We start from the raw sequence: 24,948 nt of genomic DNA, 5'->3' as shown, positions 1-24,948 counted from the left end.
AGAATCTATTGTTATTCAATCAATAATTTATAAATCTTACATCTACTGTTATTCAATAAATCACAATCTTTTTAATAAAAAGTTACTGAATGACATTCTAGAAGATTTTTTTGACATTTTTAGTTAAAAAATATGTCTTACAAAATCCCACCTTCAAAGGTGAAACTTTGAAAAAAAAATTCTTCGACATCTACTGCATTTTTTTAATAAGTGCAACTCTCTTTCTCTTTCTCTCTACCCTCTTTTTAAAAGTGGACGAAAGCAGCCAATAGAGCATGCAATATCACCCAGTAAATCATGATTCCTAACCGTAAGGCAGGTTATCGATCAGGAGATCCAGAGGGAGTTGTCATGCGTCCCAAGTTTTTGAATTATGCATTGCTTCTTCTTCTTCTTTAGGAATCTGTGGTGCAACCCTATTTTGTGTTCGTTGCGTCGCTCTTCCTCTACCTCTTCTTCTTCTCAACTTTATTCTCTCTCTATTCTGTAGTATGGCAGATGCTGCAACACGAAGAGACAAACGCACCATAGTTAGTTGTCCTCTTCTAATCGGGGGAACAGAAAAAAAATTGAGAGACGGCCACCGAGATACAAATTTCGCTTTAGGATTTTAATGTTCGCTGGTTATACAACTATTCCTTTTAGAAACACTAGGTTTTGTACCCATGCTACGTGTGGGTTTATTTGATATAATTTAATAAAAATTATATATGATTGATGTCGGTAATAAAATATTATTTTATAGAAAACTTTAAATTATTATTGAGAAAAAATTAAATTTCAGATACACAATTTTAAAAAATATAAAAATCAGTTGTGTTTTAAAATCATGAATTTAACTCGACGTCCAGGCGAAACGGATCAAACTGGTGACCTCACATATCCTAAACCATTTCTTTGACCACCAGAAAACGGAACAATTTTATAATCATGAATTTATCTCGTTTTTCATATTTAATTGATCGCTATCACCTATGTTTTTGTGTTTTTTATTCAATGTTTTCTTATTCTTTATATTCTTTCTTGTCATTTTCACTATCAAATTTTATGGTAATTGTCATCATTACTTTTACCGTCTGGTTCTTCATTATACTCTTCTTCTTGTTCTTCCTCGTCAACTTCTTCACATTCTTCCACTGAAAAACCTTTTTTAAGACTACCACACAACTTGTTAACCCATCAAACTCCAAGACCAAAATCATATATTTTCTCATAAAAATTGTGCATTTCATGAAAACCAGCATAGTCAACACATGCACCCAATTATTGATAATTTCATCCATATTATTCGATTTTAGATCCACACGGTTTGAAACTTCTCAAACCAAAATCTTTACTTGCAGAGAAAGTAATATGAACACATATATAGTTAAAACAATATTTATGCTTTTCGTCAATTCTTCTTCTTTAAACTCAAATAACATCAAATCAAGGTCTTACGACGTCAATCCTTATTTTTTAGATTTGAAATTAAAATTACTGCGAAAGTATCAAATCATCTGTAAAGTCATACACAAAACATGTTTTACAGCTCATAATATATATATAAAGCACAAACGGAGATAAGTAAGATATTTTCAAGATATTAAAAAGTTGATGTATAATATTTTGTAATTCTTAAACTTTTAAAATTTTAATAGAGATTATTTTTTAAAAATATTTCAAACTTTAGATGTAGTTTGAATATTTGTAACATTTTTTTTAGTTAAATATTAATGACACTTTAACTTTTTATAGAGTTTAAATAGTTATAATTTTTTAACATTTTTATGGAGGTATTTATAATATTTCTAAATATTCTATATTAATTATTTAAACCTTTATATATTTTAATTTGCTAAAATAAATCAAATAAAACTTCTAAATTTAGAAACCTGATAAATAAGCATAGATAAAGCAAACCTGATAAATTTATAGTTAAAAATATATTAGTTTTATTTATAATGGTTCTCAGCTATTGTCTAAAATTATCTAGCCGATGTGGGATGTAGTAAATATTTATTTTATTTCTATAGATTTTACTTTTTTTTTCTAAAAAAATCTTAATATATAGATTACTACTATATTTCTAAAAATGTTATTAGTGAAATATCTAATTCTTATTGATTTTTTTTTAAATTCTATATGGACACCTTTAGGAGTTTATAGTTTCAACTTTTTATTAGTATAGATATAATGTCTTAAAATTTCTATGGAGGTTAAGTAATTGTAATGTTTTAAAACATTCTATGAAGTTTAAATATTTTTAATATTTGAACCTTTTAAAATTTTCAAGTTTCAATATTTATAATATTTTAAACTTTTAAAATTTATAAATTATAATTTTTAAAAAACCTTTTACATGTGAAGAAATTTTTAAAATTTAAAAATTAGAAAATTTTGAAACCTTTAAAAGCTAAGACTTTTAGAAGTTTCAATATTTATAATATTTTAACTTTTAAAATTTTAAAATATTATAATAATTTTGAAACTTTTTAAAGCTTTAATTTGATCAGATAAAAAACCGGATCAAACCGAATAAAACTTTTAAACTTGGACGCCTGATAAATCAAGCTTTCCTGCTCATTCGTTGTTGGAAGCATATTAATATTATTTATAATGGTTCTGAACCATTGTCTAAAAAATTTCTAGCCGATGTGGGATATTGTACATAGTTATTTTATTTACATAAATTTCAAATTTTCCTTTTTCTAAAAAATTCTGAAAATTTTAAAAATGTTAATGAATATCATGTCAAATCCTAATTGGTCGTTTAAAAAATATCTTAATATAGAAAATTCTGGTAATCTTAAAAATGTTAATTAGTGACATGTCGAATTCAGATTGGATGTTTAAAATCCTAGGTGGACAGCCTTAGGAGCTTATAGCTTCTACTTTTTATTAGTATAGATACTTGGTTCACCCTTAGAGGTGAACCTTTGTATTCACCCCTTCCTCTCTCAACCAATCAGAATGTTCTATCTAATATTTTATTTAAAAATAAATTGAAATTAAATTAAAAAGCAAAACAAATTAAGCAAACAAATTATGTATACTTTTATTTAAATATTGAGTTGGTTTAGATTTTACAATCAAACAAAATTATATATCGGTTTGAGTTTATAAATGAGAATTAGGGTTTAGATTTTACAATTAAAACGAAATTATTTCGGTTTAGGTTTACAAATGAGATTGTTAGAGTTTAGATTTTATAATTAAAACGAAATTATATGTCGGTTTGGGTTTACAAATGAGATGGTTAGGGTTTAGATTTTACAATTAGAACAAAATTATATGTCGGTTTGAGTTTACAAATGAGATGGTTAGAATTTAGATTTTACAAGTAGAACGAAATTATATATTGGTTTGGGTTCACAAATGAGATGTTAGGGGTTTAGATTTTACAAGTAGAACAAAATTATATGTCGGTTTGGGTTCACAAATGAGATGGTTAGTGTTTAGATTTTACAAGTAGAACGAAATTATATGTCGTTTGGGTTTATTAAAGAACAATTTAAGTTTTTAATTTTATAATAATGTATACAGATTTTATTTCCTTATTTTATAAGGGGGTGAATGAAGAGGTTCTCCCCTAGGGGTGAGCCCAAGTATTGTTGAAATGATGTGATCATGGATGGAGCTAAGGAGGATGAGCTTGTAGCTGAGCTTGAACACGAGGAAAGTGTAGCTGAGCTTGAACCAGAGGAGCTTGTAGCTGAGGAACCATTGCTTGTACCTGAGGAACCATTGCTTGTACCTGAAGGACCAATGACTAGAGCAAAAGCTAAGAAGCTAAAGGATGCACTAAATGGGCTTATTCAAGAGCTTATGGTCAAAGAGAGCATTGAAAAATCTATTGGGGATGAAACCTATCAAGTCCAGCCCACTTTGAACCTAATTCAAGTCCAAGAAAGCCCAAAATAATCACTTTATGGTCAAAGAAGAGTGACGAAAATTGAGATACATGCACCTAAAGTCACTTTGGAGGAAGGGATACATGCACAAGAATTGGATCTTCATTCAACCATCTATCTTAATTGTTTTTTTAAGTTTTAAGACTAGTTAATACTTGGCTTTGTTACCAAGTTTTCTTATCCTATATAGACTCATGTAAGATCATTGAAATAATCATCCAACTTTTTATCAAAACCTTTTCTTTTTGAGAGTGATTCTCTTCTGTTCTTTGTGAACAAAACCGATTGCTTGGTGTGATTCCAACAATCAAAACCGACTACTTGGTGTGATTCCGATAGTCAAAACCCCGATCTCCTTGGTGTGAGGCTGAGAGATCCGATCTTTTTGGTGTGAGGCTGAAAGATCAAACCGGTATATCAAGAGTCTTTCCGCAACTCTTGTGCGACCATTCATTCCACCATCCTTATTCTTGAGGCTTCGTCGTCTTTAGAATCAAGGTGTCTCTATCAACCAACTCGAAGGTGCCGAATCCTTGGGAGGATCATATCATGAAAAATACTTAGGTTTACCCCTAGGGGTGAACCTTTGTATTCACCCCCTTCTCTCTCAACCAATCAAAATGTTCTTTATAATATTTTACTTAAAAAATAAATCAAAATTAAATTAGAAAGCAAAACTCATTAAGGAAACAAATTCTGTATACTTTTTATTTAACAAATTCTGTATACTATTAAATATTATTTAATAGTATTATTTCCTTCCTTTTATAAAAATACTTAGGTTCACCCCTAGGGGTGAACCTTTGTATTCACCCCCTTCCCTCTCAACCAATCAGAATGTTCTATCGAATACTTTATTTAAAAAATAAATCAAAATTAAATTAAAAAGTAATACTAATTAAGGAAACAAATTTTGTATACTTTTATTTAAAGAAAGTTAAATATTGTCTTGGTTTAGATTTTACAATTAAACGAAGTTATATATCGGTTTGGGTTTATAAATGAGAATTAGAGTTTAGATTTTATAATTAAAACGAAATTATATGTCTGTTTGGATATACAAATGAGGTGGTTAGGATTTAGATTTTACAATTAGAACAAAATTATATGTCGGTTTGGGTTTACAAATGAGATGGTTAGGATTTAGATTTTACAATTAGAACGAAAATATATATCGGTTTGGGTTTACAAATGAGATGGTTAGGGTTTAGATTTAACAATTAGAACGAAAGTATATGTCGGTTTGGATTTACAAATGAGATGGTTTGGGTTTACAAATGAGATAGTTAGGGTATAGATTTTACAACTACAACAAAATTATATATCGGTTTGGGTTTATAAAAGAGCGGTTTAAGTTTTTAATTTTATAGTAAATATGTACATATTTATTTCCTTATTTTATAAGGGGGTGAATGAAGAGATTCTTCCTTTTATACTCTTTTCTTTTCCGAATAATACTTGGGTTCACCCCTAGGGGTGAACCTCTTCATTCACTCCCTTATAAAATAAGGAAATAAAATCTGTACAACTTTAATTTAAAATTAGAAACTTAAACCGCTCTTTTGTAAACCCAATCCGATATATAATTTCGTTGTAATTGTAAAATCTAAACCCTAACCATCTCATTTGTAAACCCAAACTATCTCATTTGTAAACCCAAACCGACATATACATTCGTTCTAATTGTTAAATCTAAACCCTAACCATCTCATTTGTAAACCCAAAACGACATATAATTTCGTTCTAATTGTAAAATCTAAACCCTAACCATCTCATTTGTAAACCCAAACCAACATATAATATTGTTCTAATTGTAAAATCTAAACCCTAACCACCTTATTTGTAAACCCAAACCGACATATAATTTTTTTTTAATTATAAAATCTAAACCATAATTCTCATTTATAAACTCAAACCGATATATGACCTCATTTAATTGTAAAACAACATATTATTTAACTTTCTTTAAATAAAAGTATACAGAATTTTTTTCCTTAATTAATTTTGCTTTTTAATTTAATTTTGATTTGTTTTTTAATAAAATATTAGATAGAACATTCTGATTGGTTGAGAGAGAAAAGGATGAATGAAGCGGTTCACCCCTAGGGGTGAACCTAAGTATTCGCTGGCAATACGACGTCCTTAGTTTTATATTCATGATTTTATTTTTCTTATATCTGGTTTCTTAAAGTTTATTTTCAATAAAAATTTCATTAATCAATCAAAAATGGGTATGGACTTGAGTTCCGCTGGCAATACGACATCTTTAGTTTTATATTCATAACTAGATGAGAACGCGCTCGATTTGCGGGTTTAAAGTTTTATAAATTAAATTAAATTTAATAAAAGTATATTAAAATTTGTTGTATGTTATTTATAATTTTTTTTGTTATAATACACTGATTTATATCCATTTACAAATCTTTTATGTATGTTACTATTAAAAGTGTATTTTTTTACACCTAAATATATTCTATGTTACAAATATATTCTCTATCACCACCTAGAAAATGTCTCTATGAACACATTAAGCCAACTATTTTACTTTCACTTATGCATAGTATTTTAATTACTAAAATTGTTGGCTCAAAAAATATTTTGAATAAAAAATATAATACACAATATATTAATCAGTGATGTATCATCACAATAATGTATGACCACCATGGAGAAAACCTCGGCTCCGCCCTCATCTCTTATGGAGAGAACCTTGCATCCAACCTCCTCCATCATGGAGAGAACCTTGTGTCCAGGCTCATCCACATTCTTCCCTTGGAAGATAACCTTGTGTCCAACCTTGTCCACCATAGAGAGAACCTCGGCTCTGCCCTCCTCCTATGTGGAGAGAACATGTTCACGTTTTTTTGCTATCTCAAAATGGCTTGCTCTGACAACCAATGAAAATAAAAACATTTTTCTAACATCACAAAATCTTTTGATAGTAACTAATGCTAAATTTCCCAATGTATTCGTGAAGTAAAAGTAAAATAGTTGGCTTAATGTATTTATATATTACATATAATATAATAATCAATGATGTATCATCACAATAATGTATGACCGCCATGGAGAAAACCTCGGTTCCGTCGTCATCCCTTATGGAGAGAACCTTGAGTCAAACCTCCTCCACCATGGAGAGAACCTTGGCTCCGCCTTCCTCCCTTGGGGAGATAACTTTGCGTCCAACCTCCTCCACTTTCCTCTCTTGGGGAGTTAAACTTGTGTCCAACCTTCTCCACCATTGAGAGAACCACGGCTCTGCCCTCCTCCTGTGTGGAAATAAAATGTTCACGTCTTTTTGCTATCTCAAAATGGCTTGCTCCGACAACCAATGAAAGTAAAAAACCTTTTTCTAACGTCACAAAATATTTTGATAGTAATTAATGTTAAATTTCCCAATGTATTCGTGGAAGTGTCTTTGACACACCATGATATAGCCTCTATCTCTGTAACGTCTTAACCGCCACCTTGCTTAGTGAGCCCATGTCCACTCTCAGTCCATGGACCCACCTTCCTAAGTAGGCCCTATATATATTCCCGGCCTGTGGACCCACCCATATTTGATGGCCGGTTTGTTACGTCTGGGAGGCCTTGAAAACTTGTTTACCGACTTTACAAATCAACAAATGATATTTTCCTGTGTTTTGTCCTCACTCGCACAGTTCCGACAATCACTTACAGAAAGGTCACCCATCATGAAGTTCTCTCGGGACCTTTGACCGAAAAAATAAGTGCATTTTGGTGACATATGTGGCCAAACCAATTATTTTAAACCTTTCCGCAAACCAGGGTGTCATAGTCTTTGAGCTCCTATGGATCTATCAACAATGATTTATGTTTTTCCAATCTATCTATCTATGTTTGTTGTACACTTGTGTTTGATTAGCCTATTTTATCCATCTATTAGGTTGATGAGCTTCTACTTGTTATCTCCCTTTGGGATTGAATGAGTAATGATAACAATTATGTTTGCATAAAAAAAGAGGGGTTTATGACCAACCAATCAAGGTTAAGAAATTTGAAGAAAATTAATTTAGCATAATTAAAGAAAAAATAGAAAATTATAAGCATGGTAGTATATGAATCCTAAATAATACAAAGATGAAAATATAAATTAAATAAAATAATTTAAAAACACTACAATAAATTTTCAAATACAGTATTAGGAAAATAAGACGCATATATTAATCTTTTTTTTGGGTCAACATATTAATCTTACCTATTCCCAACTGAAAAAGGAGAAAGTAGGAGAAAATTTTGGTTTAAAAAAATAAGAAAAATTTACCTTTCCATTAAAAAATTTTTCCTAATTAAAAAAAGTTGAAACAGTGTTTTTGAATAAATTATTTATATATGAGACAATCTGTGTTTCTATAGAAGTGAGTATTTACAAAATTTTGAATTAATAATTAACTGTATATTTTCATTAATCCCTTTTTCTATAATTTTTGTAGAATTAATAACTTAAAATTAAAAACAATTAAATAATATTAGAATTTCGAATTTTATGAAATATATATATATCCTTATAATTATTATATTTTTTTGTATTTATTTATAAATTCTATAGTTTTGGATAATTATCTTTTTTACATTATTAATATTTTTATAACAAAATATTTTATTTTTGTTGTTATCAAATTTCTCTTATTAAATATTAACTTTTATAAATGTCAAAATCTGAGATTGATAATTTGACACATGTCAAAATCTTGTTAGTGACTAACTTTCAAAACCCAACTTATATAATAAGACTATGAGGACCCGCCCGATGACACATGATGCTCTTATATATTATTTGGCTTGGACTGATTCACATACTTATATGCTTGTGAGTTTCGACGTCAGGTCTGAAGAGTTCAATACGATGTAAGTACCACGCTTGGCTGGAGATTTGTGGATCGTTGAAGATGCCAAATATAAGGAATGGTCGTGGAAGAGTTTGGTTTTGCAGCCCTCTCAGATGCATTTACTCACTGATAATTTACTGATAGCAAAAGGTACAACTATAAAAGGCAAGGTCATCTTGATACCAAATAAGTTGATTTCTCCTTTTTATTTTCTCTACTATGATCTGCAAAACAATGATTTGAAAAAGGTTGAGATCAAAGGAATACCAGATTATTGGTTCAGTAACCCTCAAAGATATTTGGACATGGACATGGAGTTCATGGATCTAATTGAGAGCATCATGTACTTGGAAACTTGAAACTTACTTCATTTTGATATAATTGAATTATTTATACTTTTAATTTACTTCATCTCAACTGATTCTTATTTTGCAATTTTTTTGGTCAGTTGGCATATATGATGAACATCAATATCAATAGGGTCGTTTGATATATAAGAGCATAGATTTCATGTTATACAATTGGCTTTCATTTGCTTAGACTAATTAGTAAGATCACAAGAGCAAAGTTTCATCCCCCTTTACCTATACCACTCTCAAACAATTCATTTGTAATCTCTCGTTTCATTTCTTCCTTAGACATAATATTTCTTCCTATTGATCATCATAGTACAAAGCAAATGCTTCCTTCACAATATCCACATACAAGGAATGGTTGCAAGTGGCGGGATACTTGTCAATAATATTTCTGACGGCTTTAATTTTTGCCTATGTCTCGGTGTTGATTGACACCTAGGTGGTGTCGGTCAACACTCACAACCTTGATCGGCTCTCAATTCTCTTCCTTAGCCAATTTGCTCCAAAACATTCCAAATTGCTCTATTTTGCTCCGTCTATGCCAGAATTTTATAAAACCTGTAACGACTCACAAAGAACCTAAAAACATATCAAAAGACTCCTTATATCATAGTTAAAAACCACAAAAACCATGATATATCAACTCCTCCAAGATAGAAGATCCTTGAGCCTTGTTCAACACGAACAAATTTGAAGATCAATTCTTCAAGCCAATCTTTTCGGTCCCGACATCTGTCTGATTCTGAAAGCAACGTGGACAAATGGAAGATTAAATTTATAAAACAACCCTGGATTTTTTTTCCGGATAGTTGAAGTTAATGATTTGCCATTTAAGCCTCACCTCAAAACAACTCTTCTTCCTCCCTGCAAGTTCTTGGTTATCCTCGTCATCCTTAGAACCCTCTTCTTCTATCCCTTGCCTGCACAAATTATTGCGCCGACCGACACTGTCAGCTAATTCTTTCAAGGCATGAAAAAGAAAACTAGACTAAGAATAGATCGACACAAATATATATATAAGAAAGCCAATCCTAGTACTACTAGGAAACAACAATATCTTAGATAACACCAAATAGAGTTTGATCCTTATCCATTCACTAATCATAACTCCATTAGGAATGCTCTGCCTTTCTATTTTAAGTTTTCTCAAGCTTAAACCAACATTCTCCCCTTTAAGCTTGACCTCACTCTTCACTTCACTCACACCAATGAGATCTCTCATCTCCTTGAACTTAATCCTCCCTAGTGCCTTTTTTAATATGTCTGCCTTTTGCTCACTTCCCGGTACATGTTCAGCATCGATCAATCCACTCTCGACACACTCTCTTATAAAGTGGAATCGCCTATTTATGTGTTTACTCCGACCATGAAATACATGATTCTTTGTCAATGCAATTGCAGACTGATTGTCGAGTCATATTGTAACCTTCTCACATGGAGCTCCGGTAACCTCACTAAGCAGTTCTTGTAACCAGATGACCTGTTTTGCTGCCTCTGTTCCAGCCATGAATTCAGCCTCACAAGAAGATAAGGCTACAACATCTTGCTTCTGTGAACACCAAGTTATCTGACTCTCTCCTAAGTAAAAGATATGTCCGGAAGTGCTTTTGCCATCATATGGATCAACGTTGTGACTGCTGTCACTGTATCCTATCAGTTTCGGTATCTTTGTTCTCCCAAACGTTAATCCGAGATTTGTAGTTCCTTTCAAATACCTCAAACATTGTTTCATAGCTGCTCCATGAGATTCTCTAGGACTTTGCATATACCTGCTTAGAACTCCAACACAAAAAGATAGATCAGGTCGTGTATGGAGTAAACAGCGAAGGCATCCCACATTTTTCATGTACATTGGTGCATTGATCTCTTTCTCATTCTCAGCTTTAGAGAATTTCAGGCCAATCTCCATTGGTGTATGTACCAAATTGAAGTGTCTCATCCCTGCTTCTTCAAGAATCTTCTGAGCATAACAAGTTTGATTCAAAATTATTCCTCTTGTAACACTTCGATTCCCAAGTAATATGTCAGCTTGCCTAAATCACTCATCTCAAACTTTGATGACATCTCTCTCTTGAACTCATTAATAATCTTCAAATTTGTGCCTGTCATAAATAAATCATCAACATAAACACCAATGACTAGCAAATTCTCACCAACTTCCTTGCGATATACCGATGGCTCCTTTGAGCACTTAACAAAACGCAATCCTAGCAAAATTGTGTTCAACTTGTTGTTCCATGCTCTAGGTGCTTGACGCAAACCATACAGTGCTTTGTTCAACTTGTAAACCTTCTCTTCACTTCCAGCCTTTTGAAAACCTTCTGGTTATGAGACATAAACTGTTTCCTTGAGCTCACCATGCAGAAAGGCTGTCTTAACATCAAGATGATGTATCTCCCATCCATATGCTGTTGCAAGATCAATAAGCAATCTAATTTTTTCAATCCTTGCCACTGAAGCAAAAACCTCCTCAAAGTCAACTCCACATTGTTGTACATATCCTTTTGCAACAAGTCTAGCTTTGTGCTTGTTGATACTTCCATCTGATTTTTTCTTTAGTTTAAACACCCATTTAAGTCCAATTGGTTTTGCTCCAATTGGCAAATCAACAAGATCCCATGTTTTCAACCTTTCAATTAACCAACTTCTTCTATCCAAGCGTGTATCCATTCTTTTGAGTCCTTTGCTTCCTGAAAGTTTCTCGGTTCATTGTTCAAACTTAATAGCAGCATCTCTCCTTCTTCTTCAACTAAAAGAACGTAATCCTCAAGATATTTTGGAACATGTCTCTCTCTCTGGGACCTTCTTAACATAACCGGAGGCAATCTTTCAGGTGTGCAATCATGCTCGTTTATCTCTTCACTGTCCTCATTATTCTCCGATGCTCCTCTGTTTTCATCAATTTATTATATCTCTGATCCTTCGACATCATCTTGAAGTCCATTATTCCCAAATCCACCAATCATAATCTTAAAGCTTTCATTACTATTTCTCATAGTATCAACACCATTCCAGTGCCATCCTTTTGTTTCATCGAAAATAACATCCCTACTAACAATGATCTTCTTTGTGAGAGGGTCAAACAATCGATAGGCCTTTGATCCAGGTTCTGTTCCTAGGTAAACAAGGATGAGAGTTCTGTCATCCAGCTTCCTAAGATGTGGAGAGTCAACTTTTGAGTATCTGATGCAGCCGAAACACGAATGTGATCAAAATTTGGCTTCTTACCTCTAAATAATTCATACGATGTTTTATCCTTAAGAGACCGTGTTGCCACTTTATTCAAGACATAGGTTGAGTGTCTTACAACTTCTCCCCACATGTAGTTAGGCATGTACATGTGTTTTAAGATACTTCTTGCCATCTCCATCTCCATCTCCTTTTCACTACACCATTTTGCTGCGGTGTATAAGGTGCTGTAAGATTTCCATGAATGCCATTCTCCTCACAAAAGCTTCTAAATTCATTGGATACAAACTCTCCCCCTCTATCTCTTCTCAAGGTTTGTATTTTGCTCTCTGTCTCCTTTTCTATCATTATTTTGAAGCTTTTAAATTTCTGAAAAGCATCTCCTTTCTCTTGTAGCAAGATCGTCCACATGTATCGGGAGAAGTCATCTATAAGGACAAAAACATATCATTTTCCAGAACTTGTACTTGGTGTAATCGGACCGCAGAGATCACCATGTATAAGCTCAAGCTTCTTCGTTGCCCGATACGATGTTGCCTGTGGAAAGACTCGTCACTTTTGTTTACCAAGCAAACAAGAACTACAGAGTGCATTCTCAAGTGCAGACCTTGGGGCTTCATGAACCATCTTCTTGTAAATCATAGTATTCAATGTGTCAAAGTTCACATGACCCATATGTGCGAGCCACTTTCCTGCACCACTTATTTCTGTTAGATAAAGACATGTATTATCCTTCAATCCCATTCGAACCTTGTAAAGTCTGTTTAGTGATCTATGTGCTTTCACAAGAAGTTTTCCTTCACGGTCTCTCATTATTAAGTATCCATCCTTCAATTGAACGTCACATCCAGCTTATGTGGCTTGACCAAGACTAACTATATTACTTTTCAACCCCGGAATATAGTAGACATCAATCATCTTTCTTGGTTTTCCATTCAGATCAACAAAGGCTATTGTCCCTTTGCCTTTAATATTAATACGAGAGTCATCTGTCCCTTTGCCTTTAATATTAATACGAGAGTCATCTCCAAATCTAACTTTTCCTGTGACCATTAAGTCAAGTGTGTCAAAGTATCTTCTATCTCCAGTCATATGATTGCTTGCCCCATTGTCAAGATACCAAACGTTGTCCCCATCTGTGTTTGTTTTGAATTTGGTAGGTACACATCGTTTTTCATTGAGAAAAACTACTTCGTGCAACATGAGCTCATCTGCAGTTTCTGTATCCTTCTCTACTTCTTGAGTTTCCTGTAGTTTAATCAAACGAGCTGGACAACTGCTTGCATAATGCCCCATCTTGTCACATCTGAAACATGTAACTTGCGAGGGATCTCTTCCTCCGTTACGTCCACGTCCTCTTCCTCTATAGGAGAATCTTCCTCCTCTGTCTCTTCCTCTGTAGCTTCTATTGTACTCATGCTGATGTTGATTAGCTTGTGTATCAACGTTAGAAACAGTGTTAGCATACATCATCTTGCTATGTTCTTCTTGTGGTTCTTCGTCTTCAAAGATTCTCTCTAGTACTACTAGGAAACACCTATATCTTAGATAACACCAAATAGAGTTTGATCCTTATCAATTCACTAATCATAACTCGATTAGGAATTCTCTGCCTATCTATTTTAAGTTCTTCTCAAGCTTAAACCAACAGAATGTTTTTGCATTTAGCGAAACACAGTGCTTAACCATTTAATCAAACACTTCTCTAGCACTCAAGAGAGAGAGAGAGAGAGAGAGAGAGAGAGAGACTACAAGGAGTACTAACCTTTCTAGAAAGAACTGTTAGGTTCTCGAAATGTACTACATCATGACACGATCAAGCCGGCCAGGCTTTAAAAGTGTGGGATCAAGTAGAAGTGGTCTACAGTAAAAGGGTGAAAACGAAATTCATATATCAGTCCTTTTGAATGTAACTGAAAAGGCATCAAGAAACAATTCCCCCCCCCCCCCTCTGAACCAAGAGTGTTGCAAGTGTCAATGTTAGGTTTACCTAGGTCCAATACTCTCCATGATTCCTAAAACTTTCTTGGCCTTTCCCAACCTTCCCTTTCCTTGCACAGTATCATTATCCTTGAAATCACTAACCATTCTCTCTGGTCTCTATATATGCTTCTTCATTGTCCAATCAAACTTGCTAACCATTATCTTCTCTCTATTATTCCTACACCATCCTAGAGCTTACCCTCTAAGCAATACCCGTTATTTCAAATATTATGTTATTGGTTTAGGATTTTATATCATTTCTTTCATAACAAAGTCATGAAAACTCTTTCATAAAATAGAGAGACTGTGAATCATAGAGTCCATGACTTTTTGTTATTCTTTTGAATAGGGTAACTTGAGATTCTCCTGACACTGGGATGTAATTTTCTGGACTTGAGAAGAGATTTTAGCTGTTCTATCTCTCTCTGCAAAAGTTCATCATACAAAATCAGATTTGACTAACAAGACTCAAGAGATTAAAGAAACAGAATTAACCCTTTTGAAAATTCCTTACCAACGATTTTGTAAGATAGATGACCTCCAACATGTCCTCCTACGAGCCCCTCTCCCTCTTTTTTTTTTTTTTTTTTTTCAGAGAGTTTGAAAGATTTACAAGATTAGGAAAAACAAATCAGCAATATTTTAAAAAACTTCCTAAACAATCTCTTAGAATCCTTCATTTTTTACTTTTTAATTTACTATGATTTTAAAAATCAACAAGATTTTAAGAAACATAAAGTCACTAAAATTCTCTTTAATCTTCAACCAATACCCCCCACAGCAATACTTGGGTTCACCCCTAAGGGTGAACCTCTTCATTCACCCCTTTATAAAATAAAGAAATAAAATATGATACATTATTATAGAATTAGAAACTTAAATCGCTCTTTTATAAACCCAAACTGATATATAATTTTGTTCTAATTGTAAAATCTAAATTCTAACCATCTTATTTGTAAACCCAAACCGATATATAATTTTGTTCTAATTGTAAAATCTAAACCCTAACCATCTCATTTGTAAACCCAAACCGATATATAATTTTGTTCTAATTGTAAAATCTAAACTCTAACCATCTCATTTGTAAACCCAAACCGACATATAATTTCATTCTAATTGTAAAATCTAAACCCTAACAATCTCATTTGTAAACCTAAACCGACATATAACCACCTCATTTCTAAACCCAAACCGACATATACTTTCGTTTTAATTATAAAATCTAAACCCTAATTAATACAAACTCACTAGGATGAAACTCTGATGGAGGCTGATGACAGGTAAGAGGCGACGTGAATTGATGGTGATGATGCACAAGTGGATTGCGAGTGATGGCAGGTGATGTTCGAGAGAGAAAAGCAATGATTCAATGGTGAGAAGTGTTAGATGGTTATATGGATTCGAAAATAAAGTGAAGAGTTTCTTAATCACAAAGTGTTTAGAAACTCGGAATCATGAACGCATTCACGAGTTCGGATTGAGAGAAGAAAGATTCAACAATACTTGTTACATAAAACTTCTTCGCTACCAAACAAGGAGGCGTCACTTTTGGGTTTTATAATCAACTCTAAGGCTCGACACTCCAAACAACAGGAAGTTCAAAATAAAACAACAAGGCGTGTAAAAGAAATAAGAAAACAACGAAGCGTCTAGGTGATCTGTAGTAGTACAGAAGTCACTTGTATTAGTACAGAAGTTATGGTGACTTGTACATTATTCCCCATTGGTAATGACTTCTAGATAACTCGACGTAGTGATCCATTTGCCTCATTAAAAACCATACCGAGAAAACCCATTGGGACAAAACTCAGCTATGGGAAAAAGAGTACAAACTTCACACCTAAGTTATCTAGTTATCATTACCGAGTGAAGTCTTCAGGGTGGATCTGTTGAAGACTTGGATCCTCGGTAGATTGAATGACCCGTCAGCTATGAGTGAATGAGCTTCCTTGGCCATATCCTTAGCTCTTGAACGAGTGATCCTTCCCACGATCTCCGGTTTCTCTGCAGCTTCTGTCTCCTTGCTGGCCACGATCATATCATCCTCCCCCTCTTCAAAAGGATTTGTCCTCAAGGAAGCAAGTCAGAAACATTGAATGTTGAAGATATATTATACTTACCTTGAAGAACAATCTGGTAGGCGTTGTCGTTGATCTTCTTGATGACTTCAAATGGACCATCAGCTCGTGGCAGAAGCTTGCTTTTCCTCTCTTCTGGGAACCTATCCTTGCGTAGATGAATCCACACCAAGTCTCCTTCTTTGAAAACGATCTCCTTTCTGCCCTTGTTCGCATGTTTCTCGTACTGCTTGGTTCTTTTCTCTATGTTCTCCTTAGCTTTAGCATGTATCCTCCTGACCTGTTCAGCCTTTTCTTTGCCATCAAAGCTACACTTCACACTTAAAGGTAAAGGAATCAAGTCTAGAGGTGATTGTGGATTAAAACCATAAACAATTTCAAAAGGAGAGAATAGAGTAGCAAAATGCTTAGCGTGATTATATGCGAACTCTACGTGTGGTAAACATTCTTCCCATGACTTGAGATTGCTTTTCACTAAGGTCCTGAGGAGTGTGGATAGCGTCCTGTTCACCACTTCGGTTTGCCCATCTGTTTGCGGATGACATGTGGTTGAGAATGATAGCTTGGTTCCGAGTTTAGCCCATAGTGTTCTCCAGAAGTGTCCTAGAAACTTAGTATCTCGGTCTGAAACGATTACTTGAGGTATTCCATGCAGACGTACTACTTCCCTGAAAAACAAGTTAGCTTTCTTGTATTTAACCGTGTAGGGAAAAGTCTCTATGAACTCCATCCATCTGGCATGTCTCTTGTTGAGCTTCTGTTGTCCTTTGAGATGCTTCAAGGACTCATGATCAGTATGAATAATGAACTCCTTTGGCCACAGGTAATGCTGCCACGTTTGAAGAGCCCGAACCAAGGCGTACAGCTCCTTGTCATATGTAGGATAGTTTAGCGTCGATCCTCCTAGCTTCTCACTGAAGTAAGCTACTGGCTTCCTATCCTGCATCAAAACAGCACCTATACCCACTCTGGAGGCATCACATTCAATCTCAAAAGTTTTCATAAAATCAGGAAGTAAGAGAATAGGGGCAGTGATAAGCTTCTCTTTTAAGGCTGAAAACGCCTTCTCTTGTGCTTCCTCCCATCTGAATCCTACATCCTTCTTGATAACTTTTGTAAGTGGTGCTGCAATAGTACTGAAGTCTTGGACAAATCGCCTGTAGAATCCTGCTAGTCCATGAAAGCTCCTGACTTCTGCCACGTTTTTGGGTGTTGGCCACTCCTTAATAGCCTTGACCTTCTCATTGTCCACTCTAACTCCTTCTGCACTGACAACAAAGCGTAGAGAGACAACCTCAGTAGTACAAAACGAACATTTAGAAAAATTAGCAAAGAGGGGTTGAGAATGAAGAACATTTAGAACTTGGCGGATGTGTTCTAAGTGTTCTTCTAGACCTTTGCTGTAGATGAGGATGTCGTCGAAGTACACAACCACGAAGACGCCAATGAAAGGTCTGAGAGCATGATTCATTAAACGCATGAAGGTGCTAGGAGCATTGGTGAGACCAAACGGCATGACTAGCCATTCGTAGAGCCCTTCCTTGGTCTTGAAAGCTATTTTCCATTCATCTCCTTCCTTCATTCTGATCTGATGATACCCACTCTTCAAATCGATCTTTGAGAAGACTGTTGACCCACATAGCTCGTTCAACATGTCATCTAATCTCGGGATCGGATGTCTGTACTTCACTGTGATATTGTTAATAGCTCTGCAGTCAACACACATCCTCCATGAACCATCTTTCTTTGGTACGAGCAAGACTGGCACTGCGCATGGACTGAGGCTCTCTCTGATGTGTCCCTTGTTCATCAACTCTTCTACTTGTTTCTGCAGCTCTTTAGTCTCTACAGGATTGGTTCTGTAAACTGGTCTGTTCGGTAGAGCTGAACCTGGTACCAAATCGATCTGATGCTCTATCCCACGTATTGGAGGCAAGCCTGGAGGTATCTCTTCTGGAAATACATCCTTGTACTCCTCTATAATCTCCTTCATCTCGCGTGGAAGCTCTTCTGCTGGCTTGGTACTAGCGAGTGTCTCTTTGTAGACAACATGAATGTGGTCATCTCTGGGTCAAATAGCTTATTGAACTCACTGTGATTGATGTATAGGCTGTGAGACACTTTCTCTGTATCCTTGCGGTTCATGTGAAGCTGATCCTTGTAGATCTCGCTGGGTATAAGTGGTAGAAGAGTGACCTTGCGTCCTTTGAACTCAAATGACTGCCTGTTGGTGTAGCCATCATGAAACACTCTTCTGTCAAACTGCCATGGTCTTCCCAAAAGAATATGACTGGACTTCATCGGAATCACATCACAAAGCAGCTCATCTTCGTACTTCCCAATTGTGAGTTTCACTACCACTTGCTGTGAAACTGTTAAAGCTCCTTTGTTATTCAACCACTGTAGCTGATAGGGTCTTGGATGTGAAGTGGTCTTGAGATTAAGCTTCTGTACCATCTCTTCACTAGCAGCATTAGTACAACTACCACCATCAACGATCAAGGTGCAGACCTTGTCTTGAACCATACACCGGGTGTGGAAGAGATTCTCAAGCTGCCCTCGATCATCTGGATGAGTCTGAACACTTAAAGCTCTGCGTGCTACTAACATCTCTCTCATGACTACTGGTTCACCTTCTTCACCTAAATCAGACTCTGGTTCACTCTCTGAACTGTCTACAGGCACAATCTCTCCTCCTTCTTGAAGAAGAAACATCTTCTTGTTAGGACAGTCTCTGGAATAATGCCCCATCCCTTGGCATTTGAAACACCTGATATGACTTGTAGAGGTGCTACTCTTGGGCTTGAAATCGGTCTTAACTTCCTCTTTGACTGTGGCTGTCGCGGGTTTGCTGTCCTTGGTGAAGGCGGGTTTACTGAACTCTCTTGGCTTGGGAATGTTAGGCGTAAACGTTGACCTCACTCCCTTTCTCTTCATCTGTGATTCAGTTAGCTCTGCCTTATGTACCATTTCTTGCACATCTTCATAGTTCTGCAGCTCTATCTTGTCTTGAATCTCTCTGTTCAAACCTCCAAGAAACCTAGACATAACCATGTCTTCACTTTCTCCCAGATCAGCCCTGATCATAAGCGTTTCCAGCTCCTGATAGTAGTCTCTTACACACTTAGTGCCTTGAGTGAGACGCCTCAGCTTGTTAAGAATCTCTCTCTGGTAGTGTGTAGGCACAAACTTCTTTCTCATCTGCGTGACTAACTGTTCCCATGTAGTGATAGCAGGCTCTCTCTGTCGATGTCTAGTGAGTCCCAACTGCTCCCACCACAACAAAGCATAGCCATTGAATTCAGATATGGCTATCTTCACCTTGTTCAACTCATAGGTACCTTGAACTTGAAAGTTCGACTCCATCTTCCTTTCCCAGTCTAGATAAGTCTCTGGATCATTGGTACCATGGAACGAAGGATACTGAATCTTGAGATGATTCAGCTGCTGCCTCAAAGGATCATAATCCCTGCTGTGATCTCTGTTTCTGTTTCTCCTCATTGTCTCTTGGCTATGATCTGAGGCTTCCTCTTCTTCTGAATACTCTCTATTTGTATCAAAGTATATTCGATGCCCAGCTACTTGTTCAGCTCGTCGTGGGCGTGTAGGATCTCTACCAGTTCTTCGATGCTCTCTTTCTGTGCTTTGAGTGTTTCTTCTCTGATTGAAACAAGTCTCTCTTCCCCCAGTAGGTGACTTAGCTGTTCTGATCCGTGTATGTTTGGAAGAAGCTCCCACGTGTACCTTTCCTTTAGCTAAGCGGAGAGCCTCATTAGGACTAGGCGGTTCTGAAGAACTCTGATCTGAAGCGCTAGTGGCTTGAGCTATATCTTTGATCTGCTTCTCAAACTTGTTATTGAGCTGCTCCATCTGTTGCTGGAACTGAGTAGACATTGTCTTGTTTGCTTCTGTTATTTGCTTAGCCATGGCTTGGTTCAAAGCTTCCATAGCTTCTGGAGAAAGCTCCATTGTACCTGCAAAATAAAGAAGAAAACTCGAAATAAAACGTTCCTTGAGTGAAAGAACAAAATAAACTCTAAGACTCGTAATCTAGACACAAACGAACAACAAAAAAAAACAAATCCTAAAACTAAACAAGACTCACAACGAAAGCTTAAACAGCAGAGACTAACACAACAAAGAATTAAACAAATGAAAAAAATCAAAACAACACAAAACGAGATTAGGGTTTAGAATCGCTCAGCCTTTGGCTCAGAGTTGGCTCTGATACCACATAATACGAACTCCCTAGGATGAAACTCTGATGGAGGCTGATGACAGGTAAGAGGCGACATGAATTGATGGTGATGATGCACAAGTGGATTGCGAGTGACGGCAGGTGATGTTCGAGAGAGAAAAGCAATGATTCGATGGTGAGAAGTGTTAGATGGTTATATGGATTCGAAAATAAAGTGAAGAGTTTTTTAATCACAAAGTGTTTAGAAACTCGGAATCATGAACGCATTCACGAGTTCGGATTGAGAGAAGAAAGATTCAACAATACTTGTTACATAAAACTTCTTCGCTACCAAACAAGGAGGCGTCGCTTTTGGGTTTTATAATCAACCCTAAGGCTCGACACTCCAAACAACAGGAAGCTCAAAATAAAACAACAAGGCGTGTAAAGGAAATAAGACAACAACGAAGCGTCTAGGTGATCTGTAGTAGTACAGAAGTCACTTGTATTAGTACAGAAGTCATGGTGACTTGTACATTATTCCCCATTGGTAATGACTTCTAGATAACTCGACGTAGTGATCCATTTGCCTCATTAAAAACCATACCGAGAAAACCTATTGGGACAAAATTCAGCTATGGGAAAAAGAGTACAAACTTCATACCTAAGTTATCTAGTTATCATTACCGGGTGAAGTCTTCAGGGTGGATATGTTGAAGACTTGGATCCTCGGTAGATTGAATGACCCGTCAGCTATGAGTGAATGAGCTTCTTTGGCCATCTCCTTAGCTCTTGAACGAGTGATCCTTCCCACGATCTACGGTTTCTCTGCAGCTTCTGTCTCTTTGCTGGCCACGATCATATCACTAATTCTCATTTATAAACCCAAACCGATATAGAACCACATTTAATTGTAAAATCTAAACCAAGCCAATATTTAACTTTCTTTAAATAAAACTATACAGAATTTGTTTCTTTATTTTATTTTGCTTTTTAATTTAATTTGATTTATTTTTAAATAAAATGTTAGATAAAACAGTCTGATTGGTTGAGAGGAGATGGGGTGAATACAAAGGTTCACCCTAGGGGAATTGTATTTTAAGTTTATTAAAAAAATAAGAATATGAAAAAAACATGTTTATTCATTAGAACTTTTTGATCAAATCCGTTAATTTTTTTTGTGATTGTTGTATTTTAAAATCCAGTTTTGTGTTTGTGGTATTTTTAGAAAGAAAAAAAAGACTTGAAGTAAAGAATCCATCTCTATATACTTATTTAAACAATATTGATAGAGCCAGCTTTGATATATGACATATTCCAAAAAATTCAACGTAATAATTGCATATCTTGCTAGAAGGTGTGCAATTGAATTACAACATCTCTTAGTAAAAGCAAAATGTAAATAGTTAAAGCGTGTTTCCCACAATCTGGTGTCTTCGTTGATTCGTTCAATCGAGATATGAAGGTGTTGGTTGTATAGTATCTTATTTAGTAGTTGACAATCACCTTCAAAACAAATTGATGTGAGTCCTTTGGTCCATGATTGTTGCATTGCCGCCAAGAGAGCTTTTGCTTCAGCTTCTAAACGAGTAGTTGTTGTGCCCAACTTTACTGATCCCCAGCCCTTTGATATGCCATCTTTATCTCTAACAATCCATCCTCCTGTCACTTGATTAGTGTATTTATCAAAAGCCGCATCATAATAACATTTAACCATTGATGTCGTTGGAGTTCTCCAAGTTGCATGGTGTTGACCTGAAGGTTTTGATGTGCCAGCTGGATTTTGAAGTAGCCACTCGTGAACATCACTGTGAGCTCGGTGCACTATGTTCTGTGGTAGATCATTATAACTTTCAAATAGAAATTTGTTTTTTGACTTCCATATATGCCACATTATCCAGAGAGGTTGTAGTGAGTTCTCGCTTTGATTTCAGCCATATATCCCATGTCTAGCAAAGCCGTAAGGAATTGTTAGCTATTATAATTCATTGCTAGGAAAATCTATATGGGAATGTTGGACAATCCCAAACTTGTCTATCGTATGGACAGTAAAATATTATGTGTTCAACAGTCTCTTCATTTTGGAAGCACCTGGGACACACCGGATCTAGGTTCATACCACGAGTATTTAGCCTAGTGATAGTTAGTAGAGATTTGGACAACATTCTCCAAAGAAAATGTTTTATTTTGGGGAGAATCTTCAATTTCCAAACTCTGTTCTTAAGGGTAACAGAACTGTATGGTATCATCGGATGTGCCATGTCCATGTCTTGATTTTGCATAATTAACCAGTATCCAGATCGTACAATATACTCACCTAGCTTATTATAATTCCAAACTAGTCTATCCAGTTTTTCTTGGATGGGAAGGTAAAAGGTCTTTAAATGATTTTGATCAACATGATGGATGTGTGTTGTAATCTTTTCATCATTCCAAAATCGATGTGGATCGACTGTTGATATGAAGTTTTTAACCAAATAAGGATTAGTAGTAGTGATACTGCAAATAGGTTTAAGAGGGTTAGAAGATGTGACATTGTCATTGTTTAGACGAACAGAAGCTCCATCACCAATTATATATCTGGTGCCTTGCTTGATACGTTTTAGTCCTTCTCATATGATTGATTTGATCTAGCCTTTGCTTCGAGGATTGAATCATCACTATAATATCTTGCTTTCATTACTCGAGCAAACAAAGAATCTGGAAACTGTATTAAACGCCATGCCTATTTTGCAAGAAGAACATCATTGAATTTGGATAACTTTTTGAAATCTAAACCGCCTTCTTTCTTAGAGTATTGTAGTCTTTGCCAAGCTATCCATGGAATCCCTATTTCATTATTACTTTTTTCCCACTCATATATTGTGTTTTTGGTGTCTTTTGTCCTTTATTTAGTATTTGTTTTGAGTCATTTATCTCATCGTTGTCCGTCTTTTGTGTATTTTTGGTTTTTTCTTGAGTTGTGATTAGGTCTGGAGACGATGTGCTAGGTTTGGAGTCTTTTGGTTGGATTCAAGCTTAACCAGAACAAAGAAGAAAAAAGTTACTTTTGGACATCTTCCAGTTGAACCGAATCATGAAGTCTAGACAAGTCTAGAGAAGTCTACTGAAGTCTGTAGACAATTCTGGAGAAGTTTAGAGAGGTCTAGTGAAGCTAGCCTATAGAAAAGTCTGGAGACAAGTGTGGAGAAGTCCAGAGAAGTTTGTGGACAAGTCTACTGAAGTCTATAGAATTCTAATGAAGTTTGTAGACAAGTCTGGTGAAGTCTGGTGAAGCTTGTAGACAAATCTGCTGAAGCCTGGGGAAGTCTGCTGTCTTTCTGCATGTGTTCCAGACACTTATTTCCTTTTCCTGATATTTTCTATTTTCATTTTTATTTTAATAAGGGTATAAATACCCGAAGGACATAATTAGCAACACATTCTATTTTCGGAGTTTTTCTGCACCTTGAGACTTTTGTAAGCAATTTCTGGAGATTAGAGATCCATCCTCTTTGACAATTTGGAGAAGATTTCTAACCTCTTTTCTCATTTTATTTCATCAATTTAATTATGTCTTCTGATGTGATTCTTGAGGCTCTGATACCACTTGATGTGATCCTCCCAAGGAATCGACGCTCTAAGGTTGGTAGACTGATAATCCTAGATCTCTGAAGGCTCGCGGAGCTGGATGATAAGGCGTGAGATAAACTCGAAAATCCTTATGCCCGAAACTTTCTTAAAACAAACCAAACAAAGCAAGATGGTGGAACTTTAGATAGAAGCTTCGCGGAGACAGATGACATGGCGTGAGACGAATCCCGAAAATCCTTGTGCCCTAGACTCTCTTGTAACGACTCTTCAATCCTCAGCTAATGAATGGCAACGTCAAGTGCGGCGGAATCACTTGATATACCAAAAGCTCTTTGATGTAACCCACCAAGGAGAACTCTTTGATGTAACCCACCAAGGAGAAAGAACAAGTTGCAAAGGAACAAGAGAGTTTACCACTCTCAAATAAAAGGTAAAAGATTTCTTGATTGAATTATTTTCTCAAGTGAGATTACATGAGACAGAAAACTTGGTCACAAAGCCAAGTATTGATTATTCTTGAAACTAAAAACATTAAAGATACTAAGTTGAATTAAGACCCAACTCTTGGTGCATGTTTCCAAAGTGACTCTTGATGCATGTATCTCTTATTTTCGTCACTCTTCTTTGACCACAAAATAAAGTGATTATTTTGGGCTTTATTGGGCTTGTATTAGGCTCAAAATTGACTGGACTTGATAGACAACATCCCCAATAGAATATATCATGCTCTCTTCGGCCATAAGCTCTTGAATTGACCTATTATGTGTTTCCTTGATCTTCTCTCTCTTTGACTCTTTGATCCAACTTGCTGCTGAGAAACAACATGGGCTGTATGATTTCTTGACCATG

General features: G+C 35.5%; 1 protein-coding gene across 1 annotated transcript; it reads right to left on the bottom strand.

Annotated features, from left to right (window-relative positions):
- Positions 1–10,513: 10,513 nt before the first annotated feature.
- LOC147920854 (secreted RxLR effector protein 161-like) lies at positions 10,514–11,008 on the bottom strand. The gene is made up of 2 exons (XM_087501259.1): positions 10,950–11,008; positions 10,514–10,868 (listed from the first exon to the last, which is right to left on the bottom strand). Exons 1-2 carry the CDS (start codon positions 11,006–11,008, stop codon positions 10,514–10,516), a joined length of 414 nt encoding a protein of 137 aa, XP_087357385.1.
- Between the last annotated feature and the right edge of the window lie 13,940 nt (positions 11,009–24,948).

The sequence above is a fragment of the Camelina sativa genome, chromosome 19, assembly GCF_030686135.1.
Source record: "Camelina sativa cultivar CO46 ecotype springtype chromosome 19, ASM3068613v1".
NCBI classification, from domain to species: domain Eukaryota; kingdom Viridiplantae; phylum Streptophyta; class Magnoliopsida; order Brassicales; family Brassicaceae; genus Camelina; species Camelina sativa.
Note: the sequence above shows the minus strand (reverse complement) of the source record. Positions and strands in the feature narration are given on the sequence as shown.